Source organism: Syngnathus acus, chromosome 6, assembly GCF_901709675.1.
Source record: "Syngnathus acus chromosome 6, fSynAcu1.2, whole genome shotgun sequence".
Classification (NCBI taxonomy): domain Eukaryota; kingdom Metazoa; phylum Chordata; class Actinopteri; order Syngnathiformes; family Syngnathidae; genus Syngnathus; species Syngnathus acus.
Genome location: NC_051092.1, coordinates 2110014 through 2124415, shown reverse-complemented (window position 1 = coordinate 2124415; position 14402 = coordinate 2110014). Strand labels below are relative to the sequence as shown.

Sequence of the window (14402 nt, the reverse complement as noted above, 5' to 3'; positions counted from 1 at the left end):
TGTCACGGATTTCAAATGACACCGGCACGTTTTTTTGTCCTGTCGCCTCTGCCCCGGAAGTCGTCATGACAAGCCGAATCTGGCTCGCGCGTGCGCACAACTCGGAGTCCCCTTGCTGTATCGTGTTATCTACTTTTTGGTTGACATTCAATCATTTTATTTGATTCTTGTCACGTCTGTAACTGCACCCCGATCCTCTTGAGAACACGGTACGCGGCGACACGAATGACTTCATTTGATGGAACATGCCAGGATAAACCCCCCCTTCATCTCATGTGGCAAGGCTAAAACTAGCATTAGCTACAAAAGTAACTCATGGCTGGTGGCGAGCTAATGATAAGATGCTTTGCCTGTAGAATACGCAGTGCAGAATGTTCGGTGAAGATTTTTTTGGGCTGCAAAAGTGACCTGGAAAATTAAAAACTGTCGTACAAACTAGGGGGTCACAACAGCGCGAGTTACGCCCTGTTTTGGGGTTTAGTCAGCTGTCAAGCTTCCGGTTGTATGTCTTTCAACGCTCTTGCTTTAATGTCTAAAGTCGACTGGGAGAATATTATGTCCTAATGAACTTACTGTTCTTTTTACTATGCTCAATATTGACCAAGGTGATGTTATAGATAGCTTGTTGGAAACTCAATGAGCACGTTTGCCTCATAGTTATGAAGTTCTTGGTTCGAACCTGGATGCAATTGCTTTAATAGTTTTTCCGTCTACTACGACTTCACTGATTGTGCTTTTGTAAACTAATTCCTCTTTTTGCTGCCATGCAGAATACAGTGTATAAAAATTTAACAAAAAACAACTCAAATGAATCGCACATCGTTTAACCACCCAAACCTATCCAACCAAAATCACTTTTGTTTTCCCGCACAGCAATCCATGAACGGCGTCGCTGCGCCATGGCTGCCGTTTCCTGGAAAGAGGCGCTGCTGCTTACTGTTCTGGTGGTGGCGTGCTATTGGAACAGCCTGTCGTGCGGCTTCGTGTTTGACGATGTCTCGGCCATCCTCGACAACAAGGACCTGCGGCCTGCCACGCCATTGAAGAATCTCTTCCTCAACGACTTTTGGGGTACACCTATGTCAGAGGTATGTCGATTCCCGTATCGTCTGTGAAGGGAAGGGGAAGAAACTCGGTTCAAAATAGAAATTTGGGTTTATTTGAAGGCCATATCACCCAGACCTAAATAAAGCTAAAGTACATATTTTGTGTCCCCGTTCAGGAACGCAGCCACAAGTCCTACCGGCCGCTAACGGTGCTCACCTTCCGCCTCAACTACCTGCTGAGCGAGCTGAACCCGGCCTCCTACCACCTGTTTAATGTGATGCTACATGCCGTCTCTTGCCTGATCTTCTTGCGCGTGTGCCGCCTCTTTCTGGACTCCACGTCCGGCCTGGTGGCGGCGCTGCTCTTTGCCGTGCATCCCATCCACACAGAAGCCGTGAGTTGTTCTCAATACTTCAATTTTAGCTCGCCGTAGCGAACTCCCTGGTTATTTCATTTTGATCCACTACATAGTCGTCTTTCACGTTGCTTGTCCTTGGCTGAAATGCCGTTAGCTCAACTTGGGCTCTTTAAAGCTGACCGCACATGAAAACCGTCATTCAAGCTCAAGCACCGCTGTCACTCGTAACCTAAAGCCTTCAGTTGACTGTTTTAACACGGGAGGGATTGTTCACGTGTAAAGGGGGGTGGTCTGTGTTCAGCCCACCTCCCAGCAATTAGGACTTGTAATTGATCCTGTCCTACATAGACCCGCGTACACAAACAAATGAAAGCAAATCTTTTGCTCCCTCCTTCAATGTCAGCCATTTTGCCTGACAAACCTTGAGTGAGACGGTTATCGTTGTCTAGCATCTCCCTAAAAAGGATCATTTGTTCCTTGTGACAGGCACCACGGCACAATGCTCGCCTTGTGCGTCATTCTCCGCAATATCATTTTATCCCGACCGGCCGGCCCTGCGCTTGGGCTGTTTTTGTCTCGACGCAGTTGGCAACAAGACGAACCAAATGATGATTGAATCTAAACCCATTAAGTAGAAATATGTGACATAATAAGCTTTGCTGCTGTTGTTTTGGGAGATTTAGACAGCTCTCTGTGTTCCACCTAAATCTAATGATGTCATTAGAGCACATTCAAACTGTTGATGACTTCTCAAAACGAATCCAGACCTTTGTAATTGGTACCAAGTAATTGAAGCGCCATTTTTCTCTTGGAATAATCAAAGTGCCTAGGCACACCAAAGCAGACAGTTTTTTTTTTTGTTTTTTTTTTTTTAAAGTGACATGACGTGACTTTAAGCACCGCTTAAGACAATGACTGGATTTGACCAAACTTGACATTTGGACACTATACCAACTTCAAAGTTAAGAATATTTTCATATTGATTTTCATGGGGCTGGTGTGATTCACATTTACAATAGTGCCTTTCTTTTTCATCGCAGTCTTAAGTCTGTAAACAAGACTTATTTTGGGATCAAATAGAAAGCATTGCCCGAGAGAAGGAAAACCAAAAAGCAAAACTTGTTATTATTAGCATAGAAAATGAATTAAAATCGAGCGTGCTTTTCAGGCTCATGAAATGTCATCATTGCACGAGCCTTTTCTATGCCTAAAAATAAAAAAGAAAGCCACTATCATGTGATGCGTCCCGCCCCACACTGGCACGTCCACATGAGGGCACTCAATGTCTCGCCTTGCCGCTGTCGCAACAGTGTCGTCCCTCACAACATTTTATCTTTAATAAGAGGTGTCCAACGATAAATCTGCTCATTACTCACTCAGAAGAAGCAGTCTCTGTTTTCATACTTCCATCATATTTCCTATTTTTCCCTCCCCAAGTGAAACATTCCATTTATATTTTATGTTATGTAAGTCGGCATGTCTATTGTGATTGACACCCGACGCTCACTTCTTCTCCTTATTTCCATACACGTTTTTTTTTGGCATTAGTTATAAATGTCTCCATCCCTCCCCGCCGTTTGTCTTTTAACTTCACATGAGGTATTACTTGAGAAAACTGCTGACAGAGCACATAATACAATATTTGACCCCAACCAGGTGACCGGTGTGGTTGGCAGAGCCGAACTCTTGTCGTCAATCTTCCTCCTGGCTGCTTTCTTAGCCTACACCAAATCGACTGGCTCTGACCACTCCATAGGTGAGATTGCCCCCCCCCCCCCTTTTTTTGTTTCTATCTCCACTCTGTAGCACATCGGTCCGGGGGACGTCTTCAAATTTTGTCTACGCGGAATATTTGTCTATTTTCATGACAGTCAAGAATTGGAAATATACTGCTTAGTAAGTTTAATTGGTTCCGTGACCAAGATTGTATAGCTCTGTTTACCTGAGTGTCACATCAATTTTCCACATTAAAAGGAAAATTGAAAAACCATGATTCCATCCCCAGCAAAGCTGCAAAGCCTAACCCGTCTCGGCTCCGAAACTGAAATGTCAGATTACATCACTCTTGTGTATCGACTGTCATCAGCTCACATGGCGCGCTTATTCAAGAAGCTTTATTACATTATAGAAATCCTTAACAGCCCTTTGGCTATTAAGATCCTTTATCAGAAATTTTCCAAAGCATTTTGAGCACAAGACCCAAACCACACAAGGAAGGGCAGAGCAGATGTCACCGAACGCAGCATGTCCTTTGCTCTCTCGTTACCTAACTTGTTGTCTTTTTTTTTTTGCTTTTTAGTCTGGGCGCCCATCGCTCTGACCGTCATGTTGGTGGCGGCGGCGACGCTGTGCAAAGAGCAGGGAATCACCGTGGTCGGCATCTGCTGCGTCTACGAGGTGTTTCTGGCCCAACGGGTAAGGAAGGCCTCGAGGAAAGTGAATAAAGCATCGAAGAAGATTTTTCCGTATTTCACAACAGCTGCGAGTGTAGCAAAGCACTCGACATATAACCATTATTATATTTCACAATTGACTAAACAAGAATGATTTCAATGAACATTTTAATCTCTGCTCTGCCAGTTCACGTTACCGGCGCTGCTGGACACACTGAAGCAGGCTTTGCGGGGCAAAGGCGCCTTCCCCTACGCCGTCCTCCAAATGTTGCTGAAGCTCATCGTGCTGGTCATCAGCACGCTGCTGCTCGTCATAGTGCGTGTCCAGGTCATCCAGTCGCAGTTGCCCATCTTCACCAGGTAGACTGGACTCTAAACCCACGTTTTCTACGGCCTTTATTGAGCCCCACATTAAAAAAAATAAAAAGCTCGCCGTGCACAAAGATGCGGCACTTGAGCTACCACAGCATCAAGTCTGGGAGGTGGTTGCTTGTCTTTGATGTCATCCCTCATGTTGAAGACCCGTCATCTTGTCGCTGTTTTAAAAAGTTTGCCTGCCGTCGAATCGGCCATCTCTCCGATAAAATTCCTCAACGGTTCACCCGACAAGTGCTAAGCCGATAATCCTCAAACTGTCTTCAGGTTCCTAGGGGGCCAGAATTCTTAGGATAAAGCAGGACGAGCCATAACACAGGAACTTGAATTAGGCAGGATTAGGATTAACGTGGCGCAGGCCCAAACATGTTTTTTGAGCCACATGTCAAAGTACTTGCGGGTTCCCGAGATCTCCCGCATGACACCAGGACATAACAAGCGCAACTTTTTCAGGTTTGACAACCCGGCGGCCGTCAGCCCGACGCCGACCCGCCAGTTGACCTTCAACTACCTGCTGCCCGTCAACGCTTGGCTATTGCTCAACCCGTCCGAGTTGTGCTGCGACTGGACCATGGGCACCATCCCCTTGGTGGAGTCGGCTCTGGATCAGCGCAACCTGGCCACGCTGCTTTTCTACGTCCTTCTGGGACTGCTGGCGTACCGCAGCATCACCTGCTCGCGCAGCTCTGCGAAGACGGTCGTCATGGTGAGGCGGACCATCATGCTCACAGATGTGGGCTCGCTCGACTGTTATGTTCCTCCATGTTTAGGCCGCACTTGTGCTCGACGTTAGTATAATTTACAGACAACCCCTTCAAGCCGTCCCAAAAACATGCCTCCCCATCTGCAATTGAATAAACACTCGCGTTTCATCCCAGCCGGTTACATAAATGTGGCATATTAGGTTAACGTTTTGAAAATGTTGGCTTGCCAACAAAAGCACCACGCTGAAATTTAATTAAAGGCGTTGCGCAACAAGCCCTTCCCCTCGACTGTCGGCGAACATTCTCTCAGAGCGCAAACAAGAACAAAAGATCAACTTTATTGGGGACTCGAGTCCACAATGCGTTGTTTTTGAAAAAAATGTTGCGCAACGTTCCCATCAGGAGATGGAGCATCAAACTCTCGCGGCTCACATTCCTCCTCCCGTCTCTTTTCCAGGCCTTGTCTTTGATCGTCCTGCCCTTCATTCCCGCCTCCAACCTTTTCTTCCCGGTGGGATTTGTTGTGGCCGAGAGGGTCCTCTATGTCCCCAGCATGGGCTTCTGCGTGCTGGTTGCGCACGGATTCAAGGTGCTCTCACACAAAGGGTAAGCAGATGAGACGATTGGCCATTTTGGTTTGAAAAGGATTATACTGGGGGAAGAAAAAAATAAAATAAAATCATGCCGCATCACCAGCACGTTGAATTAGTCCAGTTTTCTGGTTTTGATGATCCACCATGACTGGACATATGAAAGATCCTCCAGAACTCCTGCCCAGACAGAAAGTTGGCCAATTTGTTTTGATGGTGCTGTTTTTGGGCCAGCAATTTCCTCACTGTCGCGCAACAAAACATTTTCCTCTCTCGCATCATCCATCGAAGTTGGAATTCTTTTCAACCACATGTCAGTGGAACAAAGTGCGAGCATCGTGAATGTTGTCCTTAAGTTAGCCGACGGCATTTTGATGCTCTGCGTTGCGTTGTGACCCTCCTGGATGAGTTGTCGCTGTGCTGCCTGGAGAGTTTCTGTAGGCCGCCTGCTCACCACTGAGTCATGTTTTCTCCATTTGTGCCAAATTTGTTCTCACCGTGGTTTACCGGCACAGGATTCTGAAAGCTTTGGAAATTACTTACATTTCCTTGACTTGTATTTTGGCCGCCAGGTTATATTTAGGCATTTTTTTGGATTGAGCAAATGTGGTTAAAAAAAAAGGGAAATTAGCTTTCCCAAAAATGAGAATAGCCACAATCAAGTCACTATTTAAAAACAGCATTTTGTGTTTACTTCGATTATCTTTGTATTCCCTTTCAATTTATTTGATGATCTTAACACGTGGGGGAAAAAAATAATTTTGGGAGGTAGCAAATACCTTGTCATGGCGCTGTGTGTTTATCTATATTCAAATAGGTCATCCAGAGCATGTGAGATTTCCAGCTCATGTGGAACGTGGCAGACAAGATCAAATGACTTGAAGGAAAGACATTGATCCTATTTAACTTTATGTTCCTCTAATTTGAACTGCATTCCATCATTTAAGTCCTCTGTTGTCCGCAATGAAGGGAGCAAGTTGCGACTCTGAAATCCCTAATCGTATAATCTAGTTTTGAAAGCAGGTCCACTGTATTCAGGAGACTGGTGCACTTTTCTCCTCTTGTTTTGTGGAACATTTCCATGACGGAAATATTTGAGAAGCCAACAGAGAGGTCTCACAGAACAGAATAACTCTAGTCTTCTTTTGGGTTCAATTTTGACTGTTGCTTATGCGGTTTTTGTACGGGAGCTCTGGCTTCATCCAAAACATGCTTGTTAAATTCATTTGGAAGGTGTTTCCCTACATTGATAATGGCTTTTATTTTGAAGGTACCTGAAGAAAATTTCATGGCTGATGATTGGCGTCCTGCTGACCACGCATGCCGTCAAGACCTTCAACAGGAACCGGGACTGGGAGTCGGAATATACGCTGTTCACGTCTGCTCTGAAAGTAGGATGGCCCGGATGACGACGAGGCTTTCCTTCTTGATTGAGCAAAGTGGTTTTGTTCTTTTTGCAGGTGAACAAGAACAACGCCAAGCTGTGGAACAACGTCGGCCACGCGCTGGAGAACCAAAACGATTACAGCAGAGCGCTGCGCTATTTTCTGCAGGCCACCTCCGTGCAGCCGGGTAAGTCGCCGCTAATTATTCGTGTAATGCTCCACTGCAACTCCATATGTGTTTACATTGCCATCTCAGATGATATCGGCGCCCACATGAACGTCGGGAGAACCTACAAGAACTTGAACAAGTCCAAAGAGGCCGAAGACGCCTATTTAATCGCCAAGTCCCTCATGCCGCAGGTAAGCCAGGCGCGTCCTACAACTCGGACAAAAGTTGAATTTGGTCTTGTCTCGGCAGATTATCCCCGGTAAAAAATACGCGACTCGTGTGGCCCCCAACCATCTCAACGTGTACATCAACTTGGCCAATTTGATTCGTTCTAATGAGTCTCGACTGGAGGAAGCCGACCAGCTCTATCGGCAGGCCATCAGCATGAGGCCCGACTTCAAGCAGGCGTACATCAGCAGGCGAGTCTTTGCAGACGGCGGGCCCTGATTAGGGCCATATCAAAATACTATTAAAAAGAAAACTAAATTAATGAATAAATAAATAAAAATAAATATAAATAAATCTATATAAAAATAAGACTAGCTACAACTGTAAAAAAAAAAAAAAAGAAAGTAATCTGAAAAAAGTTTCTCTGAAAAATAACGTCCGTAAATATGGTATTTAAGTTTATTCTGATAAGACTGAATGAAAACTGTCTTTCTCTCGTTGACAGAGGGGAGTTGCTGTTACAAATGAACAAGCTCACAGAGGCGCGTGACACGTACCTGCGCGCGCTGGAGCTGGACGGGGCCAACGCCGACCTGTGGTACAACCTGGCCATTGTGCACATCGAAATGAAGGAGCCGTCAGAGGCGTTGCGCAACTTCGAGCGGGCGCTGCAACTCAGCCCGCGCCACAAGCTGGCGCTCTTCAACTCAGCCCTCCTCATGCAGGAGTCAGGTGAGAGCTCTTCTTTTAGTTCCCGCCACCGCGCCAACACAGATATGCATTGAATTGCATTTCAGTACAAAACAGTAAAGGGGAAAAGAAAATATCTTTGGCCATAAATGAAGACAGCAAAAGTGCCATTTGAGCACGCGTCATCCACAGTCCAAAGCAATAACAGCATGAGAAACCATATCACAACGTCCACACACCTGAAACATTTGATTATTTGCCGTCCAGATAAATGCTCCTTGAAATAAACCAATGGGAATTATTTTGAACCATGCAGCCCTACCAGAAAAAACAGCAGGCGGCGGCACCACCTGCCGCCTGCCTGCCAACGCAATCTGGGCGTTGACGCTAATAATGCGGAACGGGTTTGAATGCCCTCTGAACGCACGTCACATCTCTGGCTTTTCTCGTTTGACTGACACATAAAACATTTAACGTGATTTAAGGACTGAACGGCACTGGGCTCTGTAAACTCTGTTGCATTGTGTGGCAGCGGCCAGCTAATTCCGGTTTAGTCAGACTGAGGAAGGATTATTGCTGTTGAATTGTGTTTAAACTGCTGCAACAAAGGGAATGAGTCACGAAGATGAAAGGCTGCTTGTTTTTCTCGCCGCCACTCTCACCTCATGTTTGCACTCTGATTAGTCAACTGTCACTTAAATAGCTGGCTTCTGCTCCCTTCTGACAGAACACTCATATATCGTTCCCCCCCCCTTGAAATAAGTTGACCTTTTTTTTCCCTCGTAAGATGACGAGTAAAAATACTGCTATTTTTACAATGTTAAGAAAACAAAAGTTACACGACGATGCAAGTAATGACTTTTTCGTAAAAGAAAAGTGAAATTACTGAGAGGAAAAGGTCTGCAAAATGAATATATATCTTGTTTTGGTAAAGTTGCTATTATGTATTTTTTTAATCTAGGCCCTCTTCTATCCCAAATCAAGATCTTCTTCTTTCTCTTAAAAAATTGTTTTGTAACATTGTTCATAAAAATCTCATAACTTTTCCTTCAAAAAAAACCAACCCCAAACTTTTTACATGAATACTTTTGCCCATGGGAAAAAAAAGACAGCTCTCGCTGTTTTCCTTGAGGTTACAGATGTTCATCTCGAACATTTGCATGTTCTAAACAAATCAAATTTCATTCTGGAATTGTCACTGTTTGTCATAGCACTCACAAGTGCAATTGAAACGCGGTCAACTTGGAGGCTTGTGTGGCGCTAAGTGGCCTATTGTTAGCATTGTTAGCGCTCGCTACTCCGGATGACAAGACTGATGACTAATGGCAGTTCAATGAAAGGTTGCTGGCGTGTTCATCATGTTGTCGCGGTTCACTGAAAGTGAATTTCTCACGCTCAATCTGCTCGATCTGCTTCTGTTGATTTACTGCAGATAGGCGAAGCCTTGATTTGTATAAATTGGCGGTGAGATAAGAGATGGAAGAATACATGCGAAAACAAAATTCCCCTTGGAAGTATTGCAGTGGCCCAAGACTTTTGAACATCAATGGGGCGTATCCATTCATCTGATAAAAATGAGGACAACCTGTTCGAATGGTGTCTTGTTTTTTTTAAACAAATTTCGACACAATCAATTTTAACAACACTGCGGTATCCAAGAATAACTTTGCGCAGCCATATCTGAAGCTTGTGCGTACGACAAAGCAGCAACCAAGCCACAGGCCATTACTCAAACTGAAGTTGGGAATTGTGCAAGTCAAGGGAGCCCTGTATAACTAAGGCTAGTGCCTTTTTGTCCCCCCGCTCCCTAGGCGAGCCCAAGTTCTGGCCCGAGGCCAACCGCCGCTTCCTAGTTTACGTGGAGGAGGAGCCGGCCGACGCAAACGGCTACTTCAACTTGGGCATGCTCGCCATGGACGCGGAGGAGAACGCGGCGGCCGAGCGCTGGATGCACAAAGCCATCGCGCTACAGTCGGGATTCCGCTCGGCGCTCTTCAACTTGGCGCTGCTCTATTCGCAGTCGCAGCGCGAGCTGGACGCGCTGCCCGTGCTGGACGAGCTGTTGCGCCACCACCCGGAGCACATCAAGGGCCTCATCCTCAAAGGTGACATCCTCATGAATCACAAAAAGGACACGGCCGGCGCCAAGGCCTGCTTCCAGCGCATCCTCGAGATGGACCCGGGCAACGTGCAGGGCAAGCACAACCTGTGCGTGGTCTACTTTGAGGAGCGAGACCTGCCGAAAGCCGAGCGATGCCTGGAGGAGACGCTGGCGCTGGCCCCAAACACAGCGTACGTGCGGCGCCATCTGAACATCGTCAGGGGCAAGATGGCGGCCATGAGCGCGGCCGGCCGGCCCCTGGTGGAGGAAGACAAGCCAGCAACGGCGGAGGAGGAAAGGCGGAGTCCCCGCGGTGAGAAGAATGCGTGGAAATCCTCCGCAGAACCCGACCACTCAGAGCTGGATGCGGGCCAGCCCGACGCGCGGACTCAGTCCAAGTCCGCCGGGCAGGCGGGCAGCATCGAGCAGAAGCGTGCTGCCGCCTTGAAAAGGCTGGAGGAGATTGAACGCATTTTAAGCGGAGATTGACCACAATTTTTATGCCTTTTTTTTTTTTTTTTTTAAGAGCTCTGACTATTTTTACACAGAACATTTTTTTAAAAATGACTTTTTCTCCCTTATTATCCACCTTTAGGGGGGGAGGATCGGAAGTGAGCACTGCTGCAAATAGTAGTTCAAATGCTTACATCATGAGTTTGAACCGCAAATATAAACGACAATCCCACAACACTTAAATACCGTGTCAAATTGAAAAAAGTAGTGTAAAGCGAACCGGCAATTGACTCTACTTAAGATTAAAAGGGAACCATGGAACGTCGTTAAGGGGGAAGTACAAGTTGAGGACCGCAATGTGAAGAGGTGTGTGCACACAACTTAAGCTGAAGTGCAGCTGTTACCTGCATTTATTTATGGGCACAAATACCGGCCGCTTGTAAATCACGGGGAATTCATCACGCAAGACGTTGGTGCAGATTTTGTTTTATGGCAAGTCGTTAAACTTCACTGCCATGCTTAGCCCACATTTAAGAAAAAGTGATCTTCTTTTTGCACCTCATGAAGGTGTCAGTCAGCATAGGCGGTCGGTCAAGAAGAAGCACAAGTTAGTATTTAACCTCTGGATGTTTTGTTGCCACGTGACCCGTTTTCTGCACACACTCTTAAGTGGCAGCACAATTCCAGGAAGTGACCACGAGGACGATGAAGGCCCCACCCCTGAAATGGAGCAAAACATCCTCGGCCTGGTCACCGCCCGCTAATCTGTATTGATCTCCCGCCGCGTTTCCTGCCTTCCCGTCGTTGCCATTAGCGCTATTGTTGCTGCCCGTGCTAAGCTAACGCTAATCGACGGCCACGTCAGCCCCTCCGCCCCCACCGTGCAATACAATGTGTGTGCAACACTGTCCGTTTATTAGCAGCCCCGAAAGTGTTCAAAAGATTGTACATTCATTATTTATTATGGTTTTTGTATGCAAACTAACTGTGTGTAATCACTGTCGTGGCTGTTCAAACGGTACTATTATTTTCTGCCTTGCCAAGTGACTGTTTTTTTTATTTCAAATTTTTTTGTGATTCATTTCCATTGGTGGTGGTTCAATAAAATGAGACAACAGCTTGGCTGCTCCTGTTGTGTTGTATATTACAAACAGTAGACAGGTATTTTTAAACAGCACTTAGTTGAGTCTCACTTGGAACTCATTAGAAAATGTGGAAATCCCACCAAAATAACGACTGAACTATGCTTGAAACCCTGCCAATAGATCGCCATTATACTTGAGTGATTTATTTTTTTATCTTGGTGTGTGTCTTATCTTTTTGTCTGTTAGTCACGGGTGTTTGCTACAGCGGTGACCTTCCCCTCTCAGTTTGTGTGTGTCAAGTAAAGGCTGAGTGATTTAACACTTGGCCTCCAGCGAGGCCAACGACAAGCACCGACTGGCATGGGCCTCTTATTTTGCGTTCATCTTTGTCCAGCTGCTTTTCATCTTTTTTGACAATCACATGACTATCGTGTCTGCGTAATTTCTTGCGAGATAATGGAATGACAAGTAGTTCATTCAAACACTAATTTACAAGCACTGTAAAGTACATAAATCAAATTGAATGTTTTTTATTTTATAGGTGTGAAAGAAACGTAACCATAGTTGGTATTGAGAGGTCAAAACATTTTTTTTTTTTTTTTTTTTTACAAGTGTTAATGAAAACAATGAAACTTTTAATTAATATTCAGTCACAACAATTGCTATAAAAGCAAAACAATATGAGGACTATTTTAAACGAGTAAAAAAGTCATGTACTTGCCGAACTAAAGTAAATCGAATCAAAGTCGCTTGACGACAGTTATTGCTGTTATGTCACAGTGACCGTCAAGTGTTAAACATGCAAGTCAAAAGTATGAAAGACATTTTCGGATTGTTTGAAAGTTGTATTTATTGTTGGTTTGCTTGGCAACCCGAGGGAGGCCTGATGAAAGGCACATTGAAGAGCGCAGATGGTCAACACACATCGACGCAACTTTGACCGCACATAAACAGACTTGCCTTCTTTCTGAGCTTTGAGCAAACGCGACCCTTTAAGATGACGCCTGGCGAGCTCAGTCAAAGCTCAGGTGATAAACGTAACACCGATGCGCAAAAAAAAAAAAAAAAAATCTCACTGATCGCTCCACTTGCTCCCTAAACTCTTAAGATTACTCAAATCCCTAAAATCCAGAACCTAAAGCCCACTCAGGTCCCTCAATATCAGCTGTTGAAACCAACTAGGTCCTTACAAGACAGGTCCTTAGGACTAGCTAAGACACCAGAAAAGGAGTCCTTAAGACCAACCAGTTCCCATAATGCCCAAAAGTTCTTGAGCCCACAAAGTCATTGAACTCCAGGTCCTTAGGACTAAGACACCAGAAAATAGTCCTTAAGACCAACCAGGTCCCATAATGCCCCAAAAAGTCATTGAACTCCAGGTCCTTAGGACTAAGACACCAGAAAAGTAGTCCTGAAGACCAACCAGGTCCCATAATGCCCAAAGGTTCTTGAGACCACTAATTCATTGAACTCCAGGTCCTTAGGACTAACTAAGACACCAGAAAAATAGTCCTTAAGACCAACCAGGTCCCATAATGCCCAAAGATTCTTGAGACCACAAAGTCATTGAACTCCAGGTCCTTAGGACTAAGACACCAGAAAATAGTCCTTAAGACCAACCAGGTCCCATAATGCCCAAAAGTTCTTGAGACCACAAAGTCATTGAACTCCAGGTCCTTAGGACTGACACCAGAAAAGTAGTCCTGAAGACCAACCAGGTCCCATAATGCCCAAAAGTTCTTGAGACCACAACGTCATTGAACTCCAGGTCCTTAGGACTGACACCAGAAAAGTAGTCCTGAAGACCAACCAGGTCCCATAATGCCCAAAAGTTCCTGAGACCATCAAAGCCATTGAACCCCAGGTTCTTAAAACCAACAAAGTCCCTGAAAGCCAAGCTCTTAAGACCCACCAGATCCCCAAATGTCAGGTTCCTAGGTCCCATCAATTCTCAGAAAGCCAGTTTCTGAAGACTATCCCGCTCTCTAAATCCACATCCTGCTAAGTGCTTAAGAGAACAAACCATGCTGTGGTGCAAGATGTTGTTTTCTTTCCAGTGAGTTTCACACAAGGTTCACACAAATGAAAGTATTTGTCTTTGGGGCAAAAAATGTCAGCAAAGCTCTAGAGGTGGTGCACCCTCTTTTTTTTTTTTGTCACACAACTGCAACATTCCAAACGCCAAAGTTCACATACTTTTCATTCACATTTTACACAGTAATTAAATGATTAGGTCGTAATCTTTTTTCAATTGTCTATGCTAGAGCAAATCTTACTGATTAAAACAAATAATAATAATCAATTATTGAATGAAATCAATACAATACAGATACCATTTGTTGACATGGTATCTGGGGGGAATGTTCACTCAAGCGCGATCTTAGTTGATGTTCCAGCCTGCTGATTGTCAGTGCCAAGCCGCGCAATTTGTATTAAGTCTCAGCGTGGAACGGTCCGGGCATGTTTTAGGGAAATTTGATTCGGTGCTAAAATGTTTTCAATAACATTGTTGGATTGCAGTTGCGGAGATGGAAAATGAGAAGAAAACACAACATGTCTGCCAAATAACAAGAGCTGGAGGCAGCCAATGAGTAAAATGAAGTAGCATCCTAAATATTTACTTTTGCATGTCAAACATGTCGGCCTTGCAGTAAAATAAAACTTTTCATTATTCTATCAAAGCATTTTGATTGCTACGTAATACGGGGGGATTCTAATCACAGGTTGTATTTCCTTTGGCAGTGTGTGTTCCGGGTAATTTCCAGATTTCAAACGTCGAAGGACTCCTTTCTGTGGCCAATCAAGATTCTTAAAGATTTGGACAGGCGACCACCCTCTTGGCGTTTACGCTAGCTGATGGGTAACTGCCAATTCGTAACGACTT

At 45.0% G+C, this 14402-nt stretch overlaps 1 protein-coding gene across 1 annotated transcript; it reads left to right on the top strand.

Annotated features, from left to right (window-relative positions):
- The first annotated feature begins 71 nt into the window (after nucleotides 1-71).
- Nucleotides 72-11568, top strand: tmtc3 (transmembrane O-mannosyltransferase targeting cadherins 3). Its single transcript, XM_037254803.1, has 14 exons — nucleotides 72-209; nucleotides 874-1088; nucleotides 1223-1441; nucleotides 3062-3161; nucleotides 3705-3820; nucleotides 3986-4158; nucleotides 4627-4879; nucleotides 5335-5483; nucleotides 6738-6858; nucleotides 6928-7039; nucleotides 7109-7212; nucleotides 7271-7440; nucleotides 7695-7921; nucleotides 9691-11568. The coding sequence occupies exons 2-14, from the start codon at nucleotides 900-902 to the stop codon at nucleotides 10467-10469; spliced, it is 2712 nt and encodes a 903-aa protein (XP_037110698.1). The 5' UTR covers nucleotides 72-209; nucleotides 874-899; the 3' UTR covers nucleotides 10470-11568.
- The last annotated feature ends 2834 nt before the right edge of the window (nucleotides 11569-14402 follow it).